Source organism: Myotis yumanensis, unplaced genomic scaffold (genome assembly GCF_028538775.1).
Source record: "Myotis yumanensis isolate MYYU_CA2020_CCGP unplaced genomic scaffold, mMyoYum1.0.hap1 SCAF_3, whole genome shotgun sequence".
Classification (NCBI taxonomy): domain Eukaryota; kingdom Metazoa; phylum Chordata; class Mammalia; order Chiroptera; family Vespertilionidae; genus Myotis; species Myotis yumanensis.
The window spans coordinates 114,277,605-114,303,763 of NW_027223754.1; the positions used below are offsets into that span (position 1 = coordinate 114,277,605).

Below are 26,159 nucleotides of genomic sequence, written 5' to 3' on the forward strand. Positions count from 1 at the left end.
GTAGTCACCATCATTGGATTAATGTTAAAAAGCATCTATGGGGAGTCTTTCATGATAACCTTGCTGAAGAAGTAAACATGTTGCAAAGGCAAATTAGAGAGTCCTTACTTGCTATCAATGAACATGAAAAACAGACTACTGCTTGGAATACGGTAAAGGAGCATTTGGAGTGGATAGACCCCACCACATGGCTTCCTAAAATCAATTAGTACCTGATCGGACTAACCATTGCTGTCATTGTAATTCTCTTTGTTTTTCTTATAGTCTACAAAATCAGAACTCAAGCAGTAAATGTGGATTGCAGACCCCAACCTTCCAAAGCAGAAAGTTCACCGCCTCCCTCTGTCTTCTGCAGCCAGCGAAACAAAAAGGGGGAGATGTGGGGAACCACGGGACTTGGTTGGAGTGTCTATAAGGAGGATTCTCGGAAAAGTCAGAAGCCTCTGAGGGGACCTTGCTGAAGGCAGCAGCCCCTACCTTGACTTTTCCAAACAAGTTTGATCCCCTGGGGTGTTTTGCTAGATTCTCTATGTTTAGTCTTTAAAGACTTGACCTTGTAGAAACATGTGCTTTCTCAAGGAAACTTCTGTTCATCCATCACTCAGAGTCTGCTGGTCAGCCCCCACACAGCTCCATTATAATCTTAAGGGACCACCATTGTGTATGTGATCTGTCATTGACTGAAAGGCTATTTTCCAGCCTTTGGTTGCATATACCAAGAGGGAGGTTATTCTTGGTGAGCCTGACCTAATCAGGTGATCGTGCAAAAAAAAAAAAAGTCTTCCCCAGCAAGTCACAGAGGAGGAAGTCAGAGATTTGAGGCTTGAGAAGGATTCAAACCTCATCACTACTTTGAAAATGAAGGCGCCACATGGCAAGGAATGTGGGTGGCCCTAAGAGCTGAAAATGGTCCCTGACTAACAGCTAGCTAGGAGATCTAAGGACACAGATTTCAGTCCTACAACTACAATGAACTATTTCTACCAACAACCCAAATTTGCTTAAAAATCGATTTTTTTTCTCTGGAACCTCCAGTCAAGAATCAGCCAAGCTGACACTGTGATTTCAACCTTGTGAAACTCTAGATACCCTTGGAACATCTGGCCTATGGAAGTAACATATAGTTGGGTGTTTTTTTAAGAAAAGAAAAAGGGAAATATTAGTAAACATACAGCTAGAGAAACTATTCAAAATGGAACAAACACACACACACACAAAAGACTCAAAGAATATGTTTAGACAGGACCTGTGAGACAACTTCAAGTGGCCTAATGTATGTACAATTGGAGTCACTGAAGAGGGGGGTTAGGACTAAAATTTAAAAAACAACAACAAAAACAGTGGGCAAAATTTTCAACTTTGATAAGAATTGTATACCCACAGATACAAGAATCTCAGCAAAATCAAACTAAAAAAGCATAAAGGAACTGATACCAAGGTATAGTGTAATCACATTTTCAAAGCCAATGATGGAGTAGCTAGAGAAGAAAAAGACAGATTATATACCGAGAAACAAAGATAAGAATAATAGTTGATTTTTCGTTGGAACCATTCAAACCAGAAGACAGTGAAACAACATCTTTAAATAAGTAAAGAAAAAAAATGCACACTTAGATTCGGAACAGAGTCAACAGATCTATCAAAAATGAAGGTAAACAAAAACTGAAAGATTTCATCACCAGAAAACCTCCACTACAAGAAATGTTAAAGGAAATCCTTTAGGCCAGTGGTTCTCAACCTTGGCTACACATTAGAATCACCTGGGAATCTTTTTAAAATCCTGATTTCTGGCCTCATCCTCTGGAAATTCTGTTTCTTTGTTACTAATGTTGTGGCCTCACCCCATAACAAAGAAACAGAATTTCCAGAGGATGAGGCCCAGAAATCAGGATTTTAAAAAGATTCCCAGGTGATTCTAATGTGCAGCCAAGGTTGAGAACCACTGCTTTAGGCAGAAGGAAAATGATATCAGATGGAAATCTGGATCTACATAAAGAAATGAAGAACACTATAAATGAGAACTAAATGAGTATAATTGAAAGACTTTTTTATTGAAGTATAATTGACATATAATATTATATTAATTTAATGTGTACAATGTAGTAATTTGACCTCTGTATATAGGGCAAAATGATCACCACAATAGTCTAGTTTTCTTCTGTCATTGTACAGAACTAATACAGTATTGTTCACAGTATTCCCCATGCTGTACGTTACTTCCCATGACTTATTTATAACTGGAGTTTTGTACCTCTTGATCCTCTTCACCTACTTCACCTCAAGCACCCCCTCTTATCTAACAACAACCAATCTGTTTTCAGTATCTATAAATCTTGGTTTTGGTTTGTTTTCTAGATTCCACATATAAGTGAAATCATGTGGTATTTGTCTTTTACTGTAAAAGACATTTTCTTATTTAAATCTTCTAAAAAGAAGACTGAGTGTTGATAATCAATACAAAAATGTAGTGTGGGTTTATAATCTATGTAGAGGAAAAATGCTTGCTCTCACCACAAATGCCAGGAGGAGAGGGATGGAAGCACATTGTTGTAAGATTCTTATGCTATGTGAAGTGAATTATCCCTGGAAGCTAAAATGTGAACAGTTAAATATATAGACTGTGAACCTTAAAGTAACCACTAAAATAACACAAGGTAATAAACACATCAGCAAAGGAGACCAATACATTATAAACAATATTCACTTAAGGCAGTAAAATAGGAAAAAAAGAACATATGGAATTAATAGAAAATAATAGCAAGATGGTAGATTTAATCACAACCAAATTAATAACATTAAATGTACATCAAAGGCAGAGATTTCAGATGGAATAAAAATGCAACAGTCAAATTATATGCTACCAGTAAGAAGCCTACTTAAATATAGACAAATGGATAAAAAGGCGAAGTATGGAAAGTGGTATACCACGCTGAAACTAATAGGAAGCTGAGGTAGCACCATCAATACGGAATAAAGTACATTTTAGGGAATGTTACCAGGGATAAAGATGGTCATTTCATAATGATAAAGTGGTAATTAATCAAAATGATAAACAATCTTAAATGTTGATGTACCTAATAGAAGAGCTTCAAAATACATGAAGCAAATAATGATCGAACTGAAAGAAGAAACAGATGCGTCTGCAGTTATATTGAGATCTTAAGAGATCTTAAGAGTATTCCTGCTAGAACATGCAGACAGAAATCAGTAAGGATATAGAATATTCGAACAATGCTATCAGCCACTTGACCTAGGATATATGTGGAATCCTACACAAGGAACAGAAGATTACACATTCTCTTTAAGTACATATGGAATATTTACCAAGACAGACCTTGTTGTTGGTTATAAACAAAGTCTCAATACATTTAGAAGAACTGAAGTTATTCAAAGTATGTTTTCCAACCACAACATAATTAGAAATAAAATCAGACAGATCTCCTTGTGCAAACAAAGAAAGAAATTTATGTCATACCTCACACTATATACAAAAATGAACTCAAATGGATCACAAGACTTAAATACTAGTATAAAATCTATAACTCAATTTTTTAGAAGAAAGGGTAGAAGATAATCTTGTGACCTTCAGTTATTTGAAGAGTTTTTAGATAACACCAAAACATGGTCTATGAAAGAAAAGAATTATGAATGAGACTTCACGATAATTAAGAATATCTAATCTTCAAAAAATATTGTTAGGAGAATGCAAAACAAGTCACAGATTGTGAAGGGAAATTGCAAATCACATAGCTGAAAAGGTGGAATACAGAATATATAAAAACTTAAAATTCAGTAAGACAAAAACAATTAAAATGGCAAAAGGCAAAAGGTTTGAATAGAAATTTTATCAAAGGGTATATAGATATGTCAAATAAACAGAAAAAGATGATCAATACCATAACATAATTGATTATTGAGGAAATACAAATTAAAGCCACAAAAATATCCCACTGTGTCACTGTGCTTAGTTACAATTTCTAATTGAAAAGCCTGACCGTTCCAAGTGTTGGCAAGGATGTCGAGAACCCGGGCTTTCACACACTATTGATGGGAGCATAAAATGGTACAACCACTTTGGTAAACAGTTTGGAAAACTTTTTAACATTTTAAGGAAAGTGAAACACATAGCTGTCATCTGGCGCAGGCATTCAACTTCTGGGTATTTACCAAGAGAAACGAAAGCAGGTAGCCACGTCAAGACACGTACAAATGTGCATAGCAGCTTTTTTAAAAGTTCATCCAAAGGCAATGGATTTCAAAATAATCCTGCTGAGTAAAAGAAGCCAGATAAAGGTAGACTAGATATTATGTGGTTGCTTTTTAAATAAAACTTTAGAAAATGGGAACGAAGCTATAGTGTCAGGTAGGGACTGGGGTGGGGTGCAGAGGAGCAGGTGGGTAGGACTAAAAGGACACCAGGACACTTAAGGGATGGAACCTGTCTGCTCCCTTAGCAGTGGTGAGGGCTTCACAGGCATATACCTATGCCAACACTTACCAAATTGTACACTTTAAATATGTGCAGTTTAATATTTGTTAATTATATCACAATAGAGATGTGTCGAAACTATAGCACCACAAGCTTTCTTCTGTTTAGTATTTCTTGGCATAAATATTTCAGTCCTTTTATTTTAAACCTTTCAGTATTCTTATATTTTAAGTGTGTACTTTGTGAACAATCTAAAGCTCGATTTAACTGAATACAGTATGCACTTAATACGTACTTATTGACTATTCAATAAACAAGTCCAGTATGATAATCTCAGTCTTTGATTTAGTCTAGAGTTTTGTTCATGCACACTCATTATTACATTTTTAGTTCATTTCTAATATTTTATTCTTTTGATTTCTCTCATCTCCCTCCTCCCTTTCTTCTTCCCCCTTTCTTCCTCTATCTGTTTTTTTTTTCTTTTCTTCCCATTTTGCCTTCATTTGCATTGATTGAAAATGCTTTGACCCCTCATTCCAACTTTTTCCACTCTTTTTATTTTAGAACTATATACTTTATTTTATTGGTTATCCTGGAAATTTTAACATATATATTTTAACATAAAGTCTAAAAGTACACAATACCTCTACTTACCCTAGAATATAAGGACATTACACATAGTGGCTTATTTTTGTGTGTGTGTAAAAATTTCACTTTTATTCTCCTAAGTAGACACAAGTTCTATGGCATTTTATCTTTCTTTCCTTTTTTAAATATATCTTTATTGATTTCAGAGAGGAAGGGAGAAGGAGAGAGGAGAGATAGAAACATCAATGATGAGAGAGAATCATTGATTGGCTGCCTCCTGCATGCCCCCTACTGGGGATTCAGCCCATAACCCAGGCATATGCCCTGACTGGGAATCGAACTGGTGAGCTCTTGGTTCCTGGCTCGATGCCATACTGGCCAGGCCCTATAGCGTTTTAAATGAAATTTTCAGACCACAGGGTTAGCATAGAATCCGGCTCTCAAATTTTGGCAGGGCAGATATGGGGCAAGGAATTCCTAAGAGAGGGTTGGTTCCCCTCCCCGCCTTCTCAAGAGCCGAAGCTGCAATGAGCCAGGCTCCTCCTGCAGGATGAGCTTTCTTTTTCTTAATTCATCCAGGAGGATGCTGCCCTTCACAAATTCCAGATTCACCCAGGGTCTGATCTCCCACCCTCTCTGTGGCTTTGACTTATTTCCTATATTTTTTTTTATTCCTCACCCGAGGACATGTTTTTATTATTTGGAGAGAGAGAGAGAGAGAGGAAGAGAGAGAGAAAGAGAAACATCAATGTGAGAAATATTGATCAGTTGCCTCCTGTATGCGCCCCGACCAAGGGATTGAATGCGTAACCCAGGTATATGCCCTGACTGGGAATCACAACCTTTTCAGCATGGTCCCATGCACCAACTAACTGAGCTATCTGGCCAGGGCCCTACACATTTTAATGAACCAGAAATATTAACACGTTGTCTATTCTCCAAGATTTCTGATTAATAGTGCAGTGACTAAGAATGTAGTTTTGGAATTTTGAGTGTTTGGGGTTCAAACCAAGACTCTATCACTTACTTCCTGTGGCTTTGGGAAAATTAATAAAAGTTTATGTACCTTGATTTCCTCACATGTAAAGGGAGGGGCAGCGATAGCACCTGCCTCACAGGCTATTGTGTGCACTAAATACATTAATGCAGTTGAAGAGCTTAGGACAGTGCCTGGCATACAGTAAGAACTCAGGCATGAGCTGTTGATATTGCAACTATTTTTGTGCTTGAAGAAAATGTTCTGAGCTTACACTGCATTCTATTCCACAAAGGAGTTAATGCCGTATGATATGAGATATGAATTTCCATAATAAATAATTTTCAACTTTCAAGTGACATTAGGTAGCTTATTTGTGTCTGAATATAAAGAAATGGCTTCCTCAGTGACAAAATAACAAGTGCTTTGTATGCATTGTTGTTCTGTTTTTCTTTCTTTTAGAAATTATCGTCTCTTGTGGTTAGAGTTTCAAAGTCTGTTTTTCAATTATAAATTATTTCTACTGCTGTTGGATCAGCAGATACTCCTACACAGAGAAGCTTTTACCACTTAAACGTAGCATGATAACACTTTGTTTTTAAGAGAAAATGATGCCAGCAGCTGGTTCATTTCATTTAGAATCAGAACACATCAGTATATGTATGCCAGGCCCCAGAACAATCCTGCATATCACATGTGCTGGCATTGCTCCATTAATAACACTTGAACAAATAAATTTCAAGTTCAAGTTTTCTCCCCAAATAACACAGGTCACATTTCCCCAATACCTGGTGAATGAAGCTTGGTGGTTGAAGCTGCCGCTCTCTTTGGAGATGAAACAGCAGGTTTATTAGCATCTTGATCTTTCTGTAGTTCTTTCTTTGTTCCTATATATAGTTTAAAAAAAAAAGAAACAGAAAGAAAGCAAACTAGTTACAACTGGAACAGTAACACGAGCTGTTTGTGGAAAGGGATGTTTAACACAAGGCAAACAGAGCAAAGTCATATTTCGATGATTTGCTGCTATGGTCACACCCCCTGTGCTTCAGGGACGACACACTTGTTTATAGCAAAGGGAATTCAGCTGGAGGGGTCAGGGGACTAAGCACACTGCTGTCTCTGATTTGTTGAAAAAATCCCTATCTTAGGAGGTCGCAGCACCCCAATGACCCTGACGCACTATGTGGGAATTAATGTCGTCCTCTCCTTAGCCACCAACATGACCTGCCTGCCTCTTTCTGCAGAAACTAATTTTCAGAAGACTGAGAAGGAAGCTGTCGCTGAAGTAACTACTGATGATTTCAGCATCATCGAGGACCCAGCCATGGGGGCTGTGGCCTGCCTCGAAATAATTTCCATGCAGCTGGTCCACACAGGCGACCTGCGAAGCCTCTGTGCTCTCTCTGCGGCAGCTGAGCCTGTGTGGAACCAGAGCTGGTCCCAGCAGAATGGGGTGTGGGCGATATCTCAACAGCAAGTGGCATCTAAGAACAGCTCCTCAAATCATGTCCGGGGGCACATGGAGCCTTTCCCCCTGTGTGCTGGGCATGGACACTCACCTTCATCAGAAAGTCAAAGAACAATGGATGGAAAATTAGAGAAATAACACAGACCTGGATGGACCTAGACCTGCCTCTACTCTAGCAGTTTATTATGTTATTTCCAAACCAAACCTTGGTGATGGTTCCTTAGATGCTAAGCACGAACCTCCAACTTCCCCCCAAGCTCTAGAGGTAACCACTGCTGGCAATGTGGTGATTATTCTTCCAGATCTTTTTCTAGGTATTTATAAATATATCTACACATATACAAACACATTTATTAATTAACTAAATGAATCACATACTGCAATTTTTTTACCTACCCACAATTTTTAAATATCTTTTTCATATCATTTATTTATAGATCTTTTAAAATGTCACATTGCATTAATGGGCAAAGATGTACCATAATTCATTTACCTATCTCTTATTGCTGAAAATTTAGATTATTAGCAAGTGTTGGCTATTAAAATGGCTGAATGTGCTACAATAAACATTCATCTACTTGTTTCTTTGCACGCGGGTACCAGTGTCCTTCCAGGACAAATGCATAGCAGTGCCTTTGCTCATTTACAAAACTGCCAGATGCAGTCAACTGTTCTCTACAGGACCTAGTCCACACTCCAACCAAGTGTGTGAGAGCAGCTCTTTCCCTACTGACAGTGAAGTCTCAACACTTAACTTTTGCCAGATACTTAGAGTATCTTCATGTCGGTCATGCACATTTTCTTATTCGAAAATTGTCTAACAAAACTTTTGCCCATTTTTCTTGCATTTTCCATACTTTCACATGCCCTTGACTGGAATTGAACCCGGGATCCTTGAGTCCGCAGGCCAACGCTCTATCCACTGAGCCAAACCAGTCAGGGCCCCTATCCAGTTTTAAGAGCACTATTATAGGTTATTTGTATGTCTGTGTGCATGCAGGTGTGTGTGTGTGTGTGTGTGTGTGTGTGTGTGAGAGAGAGAGAGAGAGAGAGAGAGAGAGAGAGAGAGAGAGAAACAGAGAGAGAGGCTGAGGCAGGGATAATTTCTGGAGTTTGGGGAAGGAGGCAGGTATTTGGATCCTACCTCCTTCTCTCTTGTTCTTCTCTGGCCTGACTAGGCCGCCGCCTCCCTCACACCATTGCATCTGCCTCAGCTCCTCTCCATCCTAGTCCACCTGCCTTCAGCTTTTCCATCACAGACCTGTCTTCATCTCTTCTGTTTTAATGCCTTTGGAGACTTTGTTTTAGTCTTGTTAGTTTGAATCTTCTAAGGCCTGAATTCTCTTTCATATCCCCCCATTTTCTTCCCACTCTCAATATACTTTGTGGCATCTAGTAACATACTGTCTCCCACATCTCAGTAATGGCGCCATCACTCACTGTGCTCAGGTCAGAAACACCAGGAGTTACCTTAATTTGCTTCTTTGCTTCTTGCCCCCATTCAGCCTGTCAGCAAAGCTTGTTGACTCTCCTCTGAGACTATCCCCAAGGTCTGACCACATCCCTGCCTTGCATTGCCTCTGCAGAGCCCACGTCACCAACACCCCTTCTGCCTCATCTACAGCCTCCTGACTGCTCTGCTATGCCCACCCCCACCCCTAGAGCTCATCCCCCCACGGCAGCAGCTGAATTACTTAAAATCTAAGTTAGAGCAAGTCATTTTTAATTTCAAAACCCTCCAACCACCCCCCCCAACACACTCAAAGCGAAATGCCAATTCCTTACCACACCACAAGGCCCTATACACCAGCACTCTCCAATAGAAACACAGAATGAGCCACTTATGCAATTTTAAATTTTCTTGTAAGAACATTTAAATAGTACAGTGAAATTAGCTATAATAATGCATTTTATTTGATCTGACATATTCAGTATCACTTCAACATGGCACAGGTCACCTTTCAAGTGCTCAATAACTACTCCTGGGCCGGTGGCCACCACAGTGGACAGCACAGCCCCAGATGACCTTGTCTCCTGGCTACTTCACAGACACACTGTGATGGCTGATTTTATATGTCAACCTGACTGGGTGATGGGGTGCCCAGACATTTGGTCAAATGTTATTTGGGGTGTGCTTGTGTTCTGGGTGTTTCTAGATGAGATTAACATCTGAATCTGTGTGAGTGGGCCTCAGCAGTCTGCCAAAGGCCTGAGAAGAACAAAAGGCTGACAGGGAAGGATCTTTGCCAGTCTGATTGGCTGAGCTGGGACATCAGTCTTCTTCTGCCTCAGACTTGACCTTACCCCATTGACTGTCCCGGGTCCCCAACTTGTTGACTGGAGACCTTGGGATTTCTCAGCGTTCATAGTCATATGTATATTTAATAAATATATAGTATATAAATTCTGTAAAGAATACATGTTATTTATATGTAATATACTATATGTATATGTATATATATGTATATGTATCTTATTTATATGTAATATACTATATATGTATATGTATCTTATTGGTTGTGTTTCTCTGAAGAACCCTGACTGATACACATGCTGATATCACTCTGGTCCCTGCTTGCACCTCCAGCCACACCACCAGCCTTGCTGATGATGAAACATGCACACTTCCTCCCATCCTAGGCACTTTAGCTTGGGTTCCTTCTGCACAGAATATGCTTCCCCCAGCTCTGGCTGGTGTGGCTTCGTTGCTTGCAGCACCGTCCTGTACACAGATAGGTCACAGGTTTGAGCCCTAGTCAGGGTAAATGCCCAGGTTGCAGGTTCCATCCCCAGTCAGGACGCGTGCCAGTTGCGGTTCGTGCAGGAGGCAACCAGTCAGTTTCCCTCTCACATCAATGTTTCTCTCTCTCCCTCTCACTTTCTCTCTGTCTAAAAAAACAAATTAAAAAATGCTTCCCCCAGATTTTAAGCATGGTTCCTGCATTCGTTCATGCAGGTCTCTGAACAAATAACCTTCAGAAAAGCCATGCCTGACCTCCAGGTGAAACAGTCCTGCCACCTGTCACTCTCTCTTTCACTTGCTTTGTTCTTCTTCACAGCATTTGTCATTACCCCCAAGTATATTATATACTCATCTGTTTGTTTATTGTCTACCCTCCCCACTAGAACACAAACTTCAACCAGCTGGCCACACCCTTCCCTGCACCACATGGCCATTCAGTTGATGTTCTTCCTGCCCCTCCCCTTCCCACTGGGCTCCTTTCAAGACAGGGCCAGGCCAGGCATTCTAGGGCTTACAGGGGCTGGAACCTGGGTCCCAAAAGCCCAGCCAGCACTCCACACCGCTGACAGGAGTGCTTTTTTCAGAGTACCAATCCGTACCAATGGCTAATCTCACGCTTCCATTCCTTTTCTCCTCTTTGATTTCAGGTATCAACAAATACGAAAAGGCAGCAAGGCCCCTGGGAGCTGAGAAGAGAAGTGGGAAAGGCCCAAAGTGCACTCAACATAGGACTTTAAAAGAAAACTAAATATGCATATTTAATCAGAGTTTCAATTTTTTCCATACTATGGAGTACAATTTGGCAACTTCTAGCAAATATTTAAATATTAATAGACTTGATTAGGCAATTTTGCTTCTACACATCTCTCTTTGCAACACTTGCACAAGCGTGAAAAGATGTATGTTCAAAGATATTTCATACACGATGACAATAATAAAGAAGTGTAAATAACCAAATTGTACATTGGGTAACAGGTGAATAAGTTATGGTACACCCATACTATGCCCTTAAAAAAGGATGAGGTAGCTCTATATTGTACTGGTATGGAGAGCTGCCCATCTCTATATATAAAACCCTAATGTGCAAATAGACTGAACGGTGGAACAACTGAACAACCAGTTGCTATGATATGCGCTGACCACCAGGGGGCACACACGGAACATGGTGGGCATAGGTAGCAGGCAGCAGAGTGCAGAACATGGAGGGCGTTGGCCATGGCAGGATGGTGGAGCAGGTGAGCAGGGGCACCAGACCAAGGTGGGGCGTCAGTCGCTGTCATCGGGGCAAGCCTCTGGTGGTGGCTGAAAATTCTTTGCTCCCGTGTGCCGCAGTCCCACCTGGTGCTCGAACCAGCTGCCAGCACTGGCCCCACTAGCACCCACTGCCAGCGCCAAGCACTGGCTCTGATCACTTGGCGCCATCAGCAGGTGCGAGCGGCAGCTGCTGGCCCCGATCACCCCTCAAGGCTTCTCCACCTCCTCCTGCTCCTGAGGAGCAATCAGGGCTGGCAGCTGCCGCTCGCATCTGCTGCCGGCGATGGCCCCGCTCGCACCTGCTGCCGGCGATGGCCCCGCTCGCATCTGCTGCTGGCGCCGGAGCTGCCACTCACACCCACTGCCAGAGCCCAGTGCCAGCCCTAGTTACCCCTTAGGGCTTCTTCACCTCCCCCTGCTCCTGAGGGGTGATTGGGGCAGCAGCCACCGCTGGTGCTGGCTCCAGTCGCTCAGTGCCATCAGTGGGTATGAGCGGGGCCAGCACCATCAGTTCATGGGAGCAGCGGAGGTGGGAGCAGGGCTGCCAGCAGACAGGATACTGGGGGCTGTGGTGGGAGGGGCTGGGCGGGGGCACAGAGGATTGGCCAAGACCTGCCCCTGTGCCCACCGTAGACTCACGGCCCACAGTTCCTTTCAAGGTGCATGAATTCATGCACTGGGCCCCTGATAATAAATAATAAAGTGAGTTGTTGAATAGTATGCATTTCTATCCTATTTTTATAACACAAAATATTATCTGTACTATGATTGTAAATATGTAAAAATATTTGAAAAACAGGCACCAAAGTTTTAATAATGGTGAGTTCTGAGCAGCAAGATTGAGGGGCTTTTATTTTTTACTTTTTATTGTATATGCTTCTGCATTATTTCCACTTTTTTGATGAATCACACAATACTTTTATAATAAGAAATAAATAATAAAGGGAGAGAAACCAAACCAAAATGGAAATAATTTGTCTGATCCATAAAAGCACAAGGAGAGAACCCAAACTAGTACAGCTAATTCTGCAGAAATTACTCTGATCAAAACTTCACAAACCCCTCCCCTAGGAACATAACCCTGCCTGGAAGATTCCTGTATGGTTCTGGGAATTCCTGATGGAAAATTATAGCAATCAGCTATTCTTTTTGCAGTTTTCTTGCAACCCAGACTTAATCCAAATGTTTTAAAGTATACCATCAGCTTCCATTTAACTCTAAGATCTCAGAGTTGACAGAGGTGCCAGCACAAGCTTGGTCTCAGGGTTTTCTTGCTGCCCTCTGGCCACTCTCCCTCAGTCTCCCTGACTCCTGCTCCTCCTTACCTACACCTGAGTGATGCCATCCCAGGATTATGCCTCAGTCTTCTCCCGTCCACCCTTCTGGATGGGCTTGTCTACTCAACATGCTTGCACCACTGAGCTGGATGCACTGACCACTATAAGACCTGATATTTCCAACCCAGAGAGGCCCAGACATCTCTCCTGAGATCCACACCTTTTTGTAGCTGCCAACTAAGGCATTACCACTTACCACTAAATAACCAAGCATGCCCCACATGGGACTAATTACTTCCTCTCAAATCCACTCCCCTTCCGGTATCTTCTTTCCTAGTCAATTGTTCCCCTAGTCACTGAAACCAGAAGCCAGTGAGTCCTCTTCCTTATCCTCCCATGTCACTAAGTCCTCCTGATTCTGCCTTGTATGTGGCTCCTGAATTTGGCCCTTTATTCATTCTCACTTTTTTAAAAAAATATATTTTATTGATTTTTCACAGAGAGGAAGGGAGAGAGATAGAGAGAGTTAGAAACATCGATGAAAGAGAAACATTGATCAGCTGCCTCCTGCACATCCCCCACCGGGGACGTGCCTGCAACCCAGGCACATGCCCCTGACCGGAATCGAACCCGGGACCTCTCAGTCTGCAGGCCGACGCTCTATCCACTGAGCCAAACCGGCTTCGGCATCCATTCTCACTTTTTACCTTAGTGCAGTCCCTGTCATTTCTTGCCGGGACAACTAGAAACATCTCCTGGGTGATTTCTCTGTCTTGTGTCTTATCTTCCTCATCTTTACCTAGCCCATCCCCCTTACCACTGCCAGAATGACTTTTCTTATTCATTAACCAGATCATATGATTGTCCCTATTATTTCTTTTTTTAAAAATTGAGGTTTTTGGGTGATATTGGTTAATAAAATTATATAGATTTCAGGTATACAGTTCTATAATACATCATTTCTATATTGTATTGTGGGTTCAACACCCCAAGTCAAGTCTCCTTCCATCAACATTTATCCCTCTTTATCCTCTTCTTCTTCTCCCCATCTTCCCCTTCCCTCTGGCAATCACCATACCATTGTCTGTGTTCATGAGTCTTTCTTTTTTTTTCTTCTTTGCTTAATCTCTTCACCCTTCTCACCCAGCCCCTAACCCCCTCCTCTCTGACAGCTATCAGTGTATTCTCAGTATCCATGAGTCTGTATCCACTTCATTAGTTCACTTTGTTCATTAGATTCCATATAATATGGTACTTGTTTTTCTCTGATTGGTTTATTTCACTTAGCATAATGCTCTCCAGGTCCATCCATGCTGTCCCAAAAGGTAATTTTTTTTGTTTTGCGGCTGAGTAGTATTCCATTATGTAAATGTACCACAGCTTTTTTTATCCACTCCTCTATTAATGAACAAGAATAAACTTAATGGATTAAAGACTTAAATGTTAGACTTGAAATCATAAAAATCCTAGAAGAAAGCAAAGGCATTAAAATCTTTTTTTTTTTTTTTTTTATTGCTTAAAGCATTACAAAGGGTATTACATATGTGTCCTTTTTTTCCCCCCCGCCCTTGACAATACCCTGGCTTAACCTACCCTCCAGTGTCTTATGTCCATTGGTTATGCTCATATGCATGCATACAAGCCCTTCAGTTGATCTCTTAACCCTCTCCCTCCTGCCCCCCAACCCTCCCCGGCCTTCCCGCTGCAATTTGACAATCTGTGTGAGGCAGCTCTGCCTCTGTATCTATTATTGTTCAAAAGTTTATAATGGTCTCTATTATCCATGAATGAGTGAGATCATGTGGTATTTTTCCTTCATTGACTGGCTTATTTCACTTAGCATAATGCTCTCCAGCTCCATCCATGCCGTTGCAAATGGTAAGAGTACCTTCTTTCTTACAGCAGCATAGTATCCCATCGTGTAGATGTACTACAGTTTTCTAATCCATTCATCTACTGATGGGCATTTAGGCTGTTTCCAGATCTTAGCTATGGTGAATTGTGCTGCTATGAACATAGGGGTGCATATATCCTTTCTGATTGGTGTTTCTGGTTTCTTGGGATAAATTCCTAGAAGTGGGATCACAGGGTCAAATGGGAGTTCCATTTTTAGTTTTTTGAGGAAACTCCATACTGTCTTCCATAGTGGCTGCACCAGTCTGCATTCCCACCAGCAGTGCACGAGTGTTCCTTTTTCTCTACATCCTCTCCAGCACATGCCAGTTTGTTGATTTGTTGATGATAGCCATTCTGACAGGTGTGAGATGGTACCTCATTGTTGTTTTGATTTGCATTTCTCAGATGATTAGTGACTTTGAGCATGTTTTCATATGTCTCTTGGCTTTCTGAATGTCCTCTTTTGAAAGGTGTCTATTTAGATCCTTTGCCCATTTTTTGATTGGATTGTTTATCTTCTTTTTCTTAAGTTGTAAGAGTTCCCTATAAATTTTGGAGATTAGGCCTTTATCAGATATGACGTTGGCAAATATGTTTTCCCACGCAGTGGGTTTTCTTGTTTTGTTGATGGTTTCTTTTGTTGTGCAGAAGCTTTTTATTTTGATGTAGTCCCATTTGTTCATTTTCTCTTTAGTTTCAACTGCTCTAGGGGCTGTATCAGTGAAGAAATTGCTTCGGCATATGTCTGAGATTTTGTTGCCCTTGGATTCTTCTAGAATTTTTATGGTTTCCTGTCGTACATTTAAGTCCTTTATCCATTTTGAGTTTATTTTTGTGTATGGTGTAAGTTGGTGGTCTAGTTTCATTTTCTTGCATATATCTGTCCAATTTTCCCAACACCATTTATTGGAGAGACTATCTTGGCTCCATTGTATGTTCTTGCCTCCTTTGTCAAAAATTAATTGAGCATATTGGTTCGGGCCGATTTCTGAGGTCTCTATTCTATTCCATTGATCTATATGTCTGTTCTTGTGCCAGTACCAGACAGTTTTGAGAACAGTGGCTTTGTAATACAGCTTGATACCTGGTATTGAGATCCCACCTACTTTGTTCTTTCTCAGGATTGCTGCAGCTATTCGGGGTCTTTTTTTATTCCAGATGAATTTTTGGAGAGTTCGTTCTAGATCTGTGAAGTAGGCATTAAAATCTTGATCATTTTTTTGTAGCAATATTTTTTTCTGACATATCTCTTCAGGCAAAGGAAAACAAAAGGAAAAATAAACGAAAGTACATCAAACTAAAAAGATTTTGAACAGCAAAGGAAACAATCAACAAAATGAAAAGACAACTCACTGAATGGGAGAACATATTCACCAATATATCGAAAAAGGGCTTAATATCCAAAATTTATAAGATACTTATACAACTGAACACTAAAAATCAAACAATCCAATTAAGAAATGGGTAAAGGACTGGAACAGATACTTTTCAAAAGAAGACAATACAGATGCCCAACAGACATATGAAGAGATACTCAATGTCACTAATCATCAGAGATATGCAAATTAAAACAATGAGATATCACCTCACACCTGTCAGAATGGCTATCACCAATAAATCAACAAACAACAAGTGTTGGTGAGGATGTGAAGAAAAGGGAACCCTTGTTGGTGGGAACGCAGACTGGTGCAGTCACTGTGGAAAGCAGTATGGAGTTACCTCAAAAAATTGTGAACACACAATACAATATAGAGATGATGTATTATAGGATTGTATACCTGAAATCTACAAAATTTTATTAACCAATATCACCCAAAAAACTCACAATTATGCAAAAGGTTTTGTTTTGTTTTCCTGGAGCCCTCAATTCTCCTCTGGACTGATCATCTCGAGGGCTGTGCAGAGCTGCCATCCTGGAATGCCTGTTCGTCATCATTCTGAGAGTCTCCGTTGCCTCTCTCCTCTGTCGGTCCCTCTTTTTTGGACCCCTCATGTCCTCCTCTTTCTTGGTGGAGCATGTTGTGGGTTTTTTGTTTGTTTGTTTGTTTTTATTTTTTAGTTTACAGAGAAAGGTATATGAGAGGCAAATTATCAGACATATTCCATGGCTGACATCTTGATGCAATTGTTTGGTTTAATCTAATGTGGCAGTCATTTCCCGAAGATCTGTGAAGGCAGTTAGCTTTGCTTTTAGCTTCCAGGGTTGCTGCTGAGAAGTTTGATATCATTCTAAATGTCAGCCATTGGTGTGTGATCTGTTTGCTCTCTTGGGAAGCTCTTGGTAGCTTTCTTTTTCCTTAGTTGTGGAGTGTCGTGCCAACGTGCCTTGGTGTGGGTCTTTTTTCATTTATGATACTGGGCACTTGGTCAGCTCCTTCAGTCTGCAAACCCTCATCCTATAGTTCTGGAAATTTCCTTGAATATATATCCAACCTATGTATCGTGTCTCCTTTTGGATTATCTCCCATGCACATGACGCTCAATATGCCCACGATTGAACTGCTTGTCGCCTAGCAAAACTTCTCAGTTCTATCTTCCCTGACTCAGTAAAGTGTGTCTTTTGCTCAAGCCAGAAATGTTGACCTCAGCCTCGTCTCATTCCTCTTTCTTGCTTTTCTACATGCAACAAAATGCTAAGTGTTGTGAAATATGCACCTTGCATTTCTCTTAAATTTAGCCTACTTCTCTTTTGATAGTCATTGCAGCTTGTTCATGCAGACCAGTGCCACTGCTCTTGTGGAACTTTGCCGCAGTCTCCTGCCTCTTCTTTTCTTCAGTTAACTCTGCCCCATCTCATCCTTCAGAACTCAACCTAGAGGTCTCTGGATGCTGCTATTAGGCTCTGTGGCCACGACTTTATTACACTATCAGCTGAATGCCTTTTATCTGTGCAGATTCCCTATTAGACAATACAGTACATGAAAATTGCTCACTCAGTCAATGTTAGTAGATAAATGAGGTGGTTATTATCACTAACTAATAATGTTCTTCCATGCTGGAAAATGAAATCAACCTTGCAAGGAGGTGAATTCCTGATATTTGGAAATCTCTTACTATTTTCTCCTGATTTCTCCTCCAGTACCTCTCTCCCCACATAATAGGCATGTCCTAAGTGAGTAATGAGAAACTGTGTTACACACTGTTAGCCACAAAATTAGTGAACTCCTGAAAATGATGGATTTGTAGAAAGGAAATAGTTCAGTTCTCCAGGGGAATCAAGACACTGCATGATCTATGTCCTGAGAAATTGTAAATAAGTAAGTCATGGTGGGAAAAATACTTTGTATATGTGAAACTACACAAATAGATATTGAGGTATTACTCACTGTGGCAGTTTTAGTTCAGTAAGACACAATGAAAGAAGTGGTCTGGATGATTTATCTCATCATTTACTCACATCAGTTCAAGAGCACAATAAAACTATGCTTTTCAGAGCTAACATTTTCCCTGTATAACAAAAAGAACCCCAAATAGTCTATTTAGTATTAAATGAATGCCATCATGTTAGTATCCTGTAGTTTTACTTCAAAGACTATGTCATCCCTCTTATTTTCTGAACTATTCAGTCTTTGAAAGCTTCTAAGCATCCTTTTATTCATTTATTCATTCATTCCCCCATTCATTCATTTTATAGTTATGGGGTGGCTCCCTTGTACTTGATATGCTAGTAGCTATTGGAGAATCCAAGGTGAAAAGACAAAATCCTTATCTGCAGAAATTCACCAATTAGTGGGATGTGTAAATAAGCAATGACAAGATAGTGGAGCAGCCCAGAGGTCGGGGTAAGGACTTCCCTCTGGGAACATGGAGACCGAGCCAGGTAGGGCTTTACCAAAGGTTATATTTGAGCTCAGATGTGAAATATTGGCAAGAAGAAAAAGGCATAACAGCGGAGGGTCACGTGTAACGATACAGATATAAAGGGATAGTATATTCAGAAATAGGAGGTGGGTTATGAGATTGGAGGAGGGTTTTCATCTTGAGCCCAGCCTACCTTAAACTTTAGCCCTCTATGATCTTGAACTTCATCAGACCAAGGCAAATTTTTTACTCAGTTTCCCTCTAACATATCTGAATTCCCCTGAAAATCCAATTTATGGCTAAATAAGACTATTGTTCAATTAAATACTTATTATACTAATTATATAGGTTTTTTTCTTGCTTTCTTTTTTTTATAGATAGGAAACTGCAATCTAAGTTGCCAATTAAGGAAAATGATGATTAATGAACAAACAGGAAGTAACCAAGAATTTAACCTGTTTTTGGCTGCTAATGCTTATAGTTCAAACTAAGGTATCTGTCCAAGATGACAGGTCAAGACTCAGTCATCACATGGAAATACATATTTAAATAAGTCATTTCCTTATTTATAAAAAGGACGTGTACTCATTGTAGAAAAATGAGAAAATACTTTTTCTTCATTTCACCATATCCTCACCCAGCGATAACCACTATGAACCTACTGAAATGTATTATTTCAAATCATATTATGTATATTTAGATTTTTCTTAATAAAGTATTATAATACAGTGTTAAACACTTTTATTGTAAAATATAATACTTCAAACTTATTTGTGTAGTTTAGCAAATAATTATAAAGCAAATACTCATGAAATTGTACCCAGGTCAAGAATTAGAACATTCAAGCTAATGAAGAATTAGAACAGTATCGACCCCCCTGAAGCTTGTGTCTCAAGCCTCTTCTTTCCCATTCAAGGAAACCGCTGGCACTACGATTTGGTCATTTCTTGCTTTTCTTCATAGTTTTGCTACTCCACAGGCATCTTTGAATAATTCCTGAAGTCTCTTTGTAAACTTTATATCAGTGAAATCATACCATGTGTATATTCTTGTCTTGCAATTTTTATGAAAAATTGTGTCCATAATATCCATCTGCATTTGGACAGGACGTAGCCCTAGTTCACTCTCATTGCCAACAGCGATCCACTGTGTGCACACATCTCAATGTATCCATTTTTCCCCATGAGTGGAAGTGTGAATTACTTCCACTTCCAGTTTTAGCAATTACAAGCAATGTTTCTTTGAACTTGAGCATATCTCCTAGTGTAAAGGTGGTGAAGGCCACTGAGAGCACTGGGGGAGGGTAGGCTGGAAGGGTTTGACTCATCTCAGGTAGGCTGGTTGGGTGATTGTTGATTAGCAAAGTGTGGGGCCCAAAGTGGTTCTCAATAGAAACATGCAGAGGGATGAAATATATGAAAACTTTTCAGTAACGAAGAAATGTGTCTGTCTTTTCCAGTTATCCTAGAAAATAGACGACTGGCATTAATCTCTTTCTGTTATGTTTGCATTTCTTGTACCCTTCTCCCCCATGATGAAACACATTGGTATTTAATCAATGTAAGACAGCCAATAGAATATATAAGAAGTCGAGAAAGAAATGAAATTTTTAATAGTGACATGTAATTAAAAGTTCCAGACTCATCATGTTAAGAGACTGGGCTACATCATGGCAAAAATTTGTATAACAATGCATTTCATACAATAGGCAGTGTTCTAAACACCAAAATGTTGGAAGTCACAATGGAAGACACAGCTCTCAAGGACCACTCGCATTAATGACTGCTGGGCTAGCTCCCACGGCTCTTCCAGGCTGACAGGTAGAGTGGGCAAAATACCAGGGCGTGACCTTTCCCATAAAAGTGTGTACAGATTCGTGAGGAAGGGTTTGGTATTTGTGAGGGGGGGTTTGGTTATGTGCCCTACTTCTGCGGAGCCACCACGGAATGAAAGGTTTCACATCAGCCTGTAGGTAGCTTACGGCCAAGGGCCCAGGTGAGTCCAGCATTTTGTGAATTCTCTGATACTCTGGGTGTGGATGTCTTAGATTGCTTCCCAAATTATCTAAATCATGGCTATTCTTTCTGTTGTTTCTTTTTTCTTTTTGTAAAAATCTTTATTGTTGAAAGTATTACATATGTTCTCCTTTCCCCCCATTGACCCCTTCTTGCTGTTGTTTCAACGAAAGAATGTGAAAGGCAAGAGCAGAGAAAGATAAATGTTTCTTTCCCCTTACATGGATCATTCTGCAGCATTTCAATTATAATTGCTAAATAGCACCCTAGGCCACAGAACTGGCAACAGAGAATGAGGGTATTAGAGTTTTAAACTCTAGTGTCCTAAAAAAAAAATCAAACTGTATCAATGAACTGCTTAAGGGAGAAGCTTTGTGTAATGATTGTAACTCAGGTGGACTTATCAGTAAAACTGGAGACTGACGAAGCAGCTGTGATTCTGCAACTTTTTCCATGCTGTCTGTCTTTTGACCACTTTACAGCCTGTAAGTTCATTCATAAAAGGGTTGGAAGAGAAGAGGGGTATATTTTCAAATTGACAAGACATCTAATTGTTAGCAGTCCTAGTCCAAGACTGCCAGTGGAGAGGGTCTTGGGAACCTGTACTGTTTATCAAGAGGGAATTTATGTTGCTCATCAATATGGAATGCTGTCTTCACCATCATTGCTATCTGGCAACTTCTACTGACCCTTCAGGCCTCTGCCTGTGTGTTTCCTTCATACTATGCTGGGTCTATACAACATGACTTTATTGTACACTCATTTCCCTTTCACAGCTCTTAGCATAACTGTAATTAAATAATCTATAATAATAAAAGGGTAATATGCTAATTAGACCAGATGTCCTTCCTGATGCAGCCAGGGCCTGAGGTAAGCCAGCCGGGGTCCTGGGTGCTGGAGGGAAGCTGGTTCCAGAAGCTTGGGGAAGGAAGGCCTACTCTTGCACGAATTTTCGTGCATCGCGCCTCTAGTTGAATATATAAGTACTATAGGCCCAGTGCACGAAATTTGTGCACGGGAGCGGGGAGTTCCTTAGCCTGGTCTGCACCCTATCCAATCCGGGACCCCTCAGGGCTGCTGGCACCTAACTGCTCACCTGCCTGCTGGCCTGATCCCCCTAACTTCTCTCCCCTGATGGTCTGGTACCCTTAACTGCTTTCCCCTGCCATCCTGATCCCCCTAACTGCTCTCTCCTGCTGGCCTGATCCCTCTAACTGCTCTCCCCTGATGGTCTGATACCCTTAACTGCTCTCCCCTGCCATCCTGATCCTCCTAACTGCTCTCCTCTGCCGTCCTGATCAGCTCTAACCTCCTCTGCCTCAGCCCTGCCACCATGGCTTTGTCTGGAAGGATGTCCGGAAAGTCGTCTGGAAAATGTTCAGTCTAATTAGTATATTACCTTTTTATTAGTATAGATGCCACCTTGCCTAAAAATTCAGGTTGTTAGCAGGTTTTCCTATCATGGAAGGGGAGCCCACAGTAGCATCCTGGGTTCTGACCAGGGCTTATGCACTCGTGCTTTATCTCAGCAGATGAGATTCCTAGAAGACTCTTGGATGTACCTTGAACATTTCTATCGATTTTGCCAAATCATCCTCCAAAAATGTTGAACCACTTTGAACTCCCACCAGCAACCACGCATGTGCCCTCTGTCCTACTTTGATGCCAGTATCATTGATTTCCCCCTAGAAGCTTCCCTCCCCTCAGCGGGGACTGCTTGGCACATGAGCCAAACTCACTGTTCAGCCCAGGATTTGATTTCCCGAGATAGAATTATAGAGGAGGAAAAATAGTTTTCCTCTACCCTTCTGAGTTCTAGTGGAGGCCCTTGTAATGAAAGAGAGATTACCAAGAGAAAAACTAAAGTTCATTAACATGTGTACCTCGTGTATATGTGGGAGATCCCAGGGAAAAATGAATAACTTCCCAAGGTGGCTTAGAATCCAGATTTAAATACCTTCTTTCTAGGGAAAGGGAACAGGATATGTAGGCCTCTTAGAGTAGAGTACATGATTTTTAGGAAAGATGAATGGGTGTGGGGGAGATAGTTTGTAACAAAGTTTGGGTGTGATGTCAACTCCTAGTCTCCTGTCCTGTGACAGGAGTCAGTCTTCACTGGCTGATGGCACTTTTCCCATCAAGGGAAACTTTTGGGGAGATTTCAGTGAAAACCTCTCCTTGCATTTGCTGTTTTTCAAGCATCTGCAGGTCAAGATCGTCAATATAACAACACGGCATATGTTGGGGTGGTCTGTTCTCTGACCTTCAGAATAAACCCAACAAAAGCTTGTTTCCTCTTAGATGATTTGCCACAGTAGCGTTATTCCCTGGAAACAGTATTCTGACCAGTATTCTGATCACTTCCTGGGAGTGATCATAACATACCCTGTGCTTGTAGAAAGGTGTGGGCCATATCACTAAATAATCAGGGTCAGTTTTCTCATCTTGTGGAAAGGGAGATAAAGTTATGATAGTTTATCTCCCTTTCCACAGGTTTCCTGCCGGTTTGTGTCTCTGCTGCAGCCACAGTGGCCCCAGCGCCTCTGCGGCCTTGGGGCTAGAGGTTGCTGGGTGCTGGGTCCCGCTGCAGGCTTGTGTCTCTGCTCCTCTGGCCCCAGCGGCCTCAAGCAGCCCCAGCGGCCCCAGCGGCCCCAGAGCCTCCTTGGCCACGGGGCTTGGGGCTGCTGGATGCTGCCCCCCGCCCCGCCCCCCCCCCCCCCCCCCCCCCCCCCCCCCCCCCCCCCCCCGCAGGATGTGTCTCTGCTCCTCTGACCCCAGCGCTGAGGCGAGGCGGGGCTTGAGGCTGCTAGGTGCCCGCCCCCCTGCGGGCTCTGTCTCTGCTCCTCTGACGGAGCAGAGATGGCTCCAGCCCTGCTGGGGCTGTGGGGCTTGGGGCTGCTGGGTGCAGGCCACCCTGCGGGCTGTGTCTCTGCTCCTCCATCGGCTCCATCCCTCATGCTTCCCCAGGCATTCAGCACAGTGCTCAACTTAAAGAAGGTGCTCAGTAAACATGTGTGAGTGAGTGGATGCCCATCCAAATTTCACTCCTCAGTGCCTGGGATGACTGAGAGTTGACTTTGAGGTTACAGCTCATAATTTGCAGTGCTTCCTGGCCTGTTGTGAGGGACTAGGCACCTCCCCACTGCTGGCCAGATGGAACAGCAAACAGGGACATGACTCTGAATGATGAAATGCATGGCTCCAAACACACCATACACCAACCCCACTATATTTTCTGTCTCTATGACCTCATGCAAAGGAATGGATCTCAAAATGACAGCTTTAATTTTTCTCCCCCAAAGATTCTTCCTAACACATTTACTCTCCTATTATCTCCTCTATCCCAATCTATTGCAGTTTCCCCTGTTGGCTTCACAGTGACAAATAATTAAAGCTGTGACTGCATTTGAGACTCAGCTTCAAGGAGAACACAGTTGACAGCGCATAGTAACCCCAAAGAGCCCGGTGCAGCCTGACTGCTTTGACCTTGCCTCCTACAGGTCAGTTTCTGGGGAGGTTTCTGGACGCTCCTAAATCAACATGGGCTCCCACATTGTAAGGTGCCACAACTCCTTCATTAACAGGAAAACAACACGCTCTTTGAGCTATTAACGTGAAAGGAGTTTGTATTTCATGCAAGGGTAAGAACCACCCTCAAATCATCTAGACCCAACATTCCAGTGGTCATCAAAGCAGAATGTTTAAGGTCTGAAAGCTCTTCCTCAATTTCTTCATTTAAGATGTGCCCAGAGCCCAGCTGCTGTGGCTCAGTGGACTGAGTGTCATCCATGCAACAAGAGGTCATTGGTTTGATTCCCATTCAGGGCACATGCCCCAGTTGCAGGCTCGATCCCAGTGTGGGGCATGCAGGAGACAGCCCATTAATGATTCTCTCTCATCATTCATATTTCTATCTCTTTCTCCCTCTCCATTCCTCTTTGAAATGTTAGAGCAGCTCTTTCTGGCCCACATGCACATGAAAGTACTCAATAAACACATGTTGATGATGTGGACGAACTGCTTGTATTTTTAAATTATAATATGTCCCCAAATGCCAAAATTTGTGGAATTGAATGCAGAAATAAAAACTTGCTTTTAAAGTAGTAAAATTAATTTTTCTGATACAGTGGTTTCTATAGTCTGTAGCATAGCAGCTTCACTAGTCCCAGGGGTCCCCCCCCCCTTAGATAGAGAGGAACCCAAACAGTAAGACACCAGCTGTTCATTTTCTATATAACCACAGGAAATCCTTCTATACCTTAGGCTGGATAAAGGAGTTTTATTTTCTATAATTCATCATGTCAACATGACAGAGTCAGAGGGCCTGTTGACCAAGAAGTAATTTATCTTCAGATCACTATTTTCATCTGAAAATATTTTCCTATTTGTTACAACAACTACAAACCAGTTTGAGGTAAAGCCAACTATTCATGTAAAATATGAATCAATGCCCAAGAGAGTTTGTGCTTGACATGTGAACAACAGGAGAGCGCTTCATGAAAATTGCAGGGGTGGGGGGTCGGGGGGTGGGGGGGCAAAGGGAGAAACAGTGAAAGACAAAGGCTAAGTTTCTAAAATCCTTGGGAACCTTCCATTTACATAGCCATGCAGAGGATGTTTAATATATATATTTTTTACTATTAGCATTAAACCTACAACACTTTCCATTGCCATCATATTGGTGTCAATGGGGCAATAATCATTAATTTACAGGAAGACAATATTATAGGAGTGGGTCATATTTTACAACTCCAAACATGTTTAAACACAGCTCTCAACCTGTGTCTGAAAACTCAGGGAAGGAGGGACATGGACAGACTACAGAATTATTATAGGTGATCTGGGAAGCCATATGTGAGGTCACCAGCATTGTCCTAGAAAGAAGAACTCAATGTCTAAGAAGTATTTCCAATGGTAGTTATTTCAATAGACTGTTACTAATTGGCCTCCCTCTGAGTAAGGGCATCTAAGCAGCAGTGTCAGCCACGGTTAGGTACATAGGGACATGACTCTGAATGATTGCTTTAAGTCAGACGACGCGGATGAATGCCTGCTCTGCTCCATAGAAGCTATATGATCCTGGGTAAGGGGTTTACTTGGTTCCCCTAAACCCTGATTCATCCAGAACTAAACAAGGTAGAGTACACAAATCCCTAAGCATATTGAATGGTACCCAGAGAATCCCCAGATGTTTATGGCCACTGACTACTCTGCACTTCCACTGTGTGAATTATTCATGAATATCTTTTACCCATTTTTCAAATTAAGTTGTATTATTTTTCCTATTGATTCTCAGGCATTCTTTCAATTGCATGCATATTAACACTTCATTGCAGAATTTTCTATCTGTTTATCATCCTTCTTACCTCCATAATGTCTTTTATTGTCTTTTTATGTCTCTCATAAAAATTTTAAATTTTTGTGTAGTTGAATCTATCATTTTAAAAAATGTTTCCAGGTTTCATGTCATGTTGAGAAAGGCATTTCCTATTCCAACATTTTAAACTAATTTCTAATTATTTCATTATCAGAAAATATGTTTTGAAAACATACAATTAAAGTTTTTGTCTATTATGTTGTTCACCACAATTTTTTAAGTCAAAGATTTACAATCTTAACAATTTGTGCTAGAATATAAATTTCTCTTTGGATGACGTGACACGCTCTTCTTCCCCTGATTGTGTTTCTTAGTTTGCCCTTGTGGTCAGGAAG

At 41.2% G+C, this 26,159-nt stretch overlaps 1 protein-coding gene across 1 annotated transcript in view; it reads right to left on the bottom strand.

Moving 5' to 3' along the window:
- The window catches only part of MTUS2 (microtubule associated scaffold protein 2), a 535,610-nt gene that overhangs the window by 111,163 nt on the left and 398,288 nt on the right, over positions 1–26,159 (bottom strand). Inside the window, 1 exon segment of the mRNA XM_070409399.1 lies at positions 6,782–6,880. Coding sequence (XP_070265500.1) covers positions 6,782–6,880 — 99 coding nt within the window.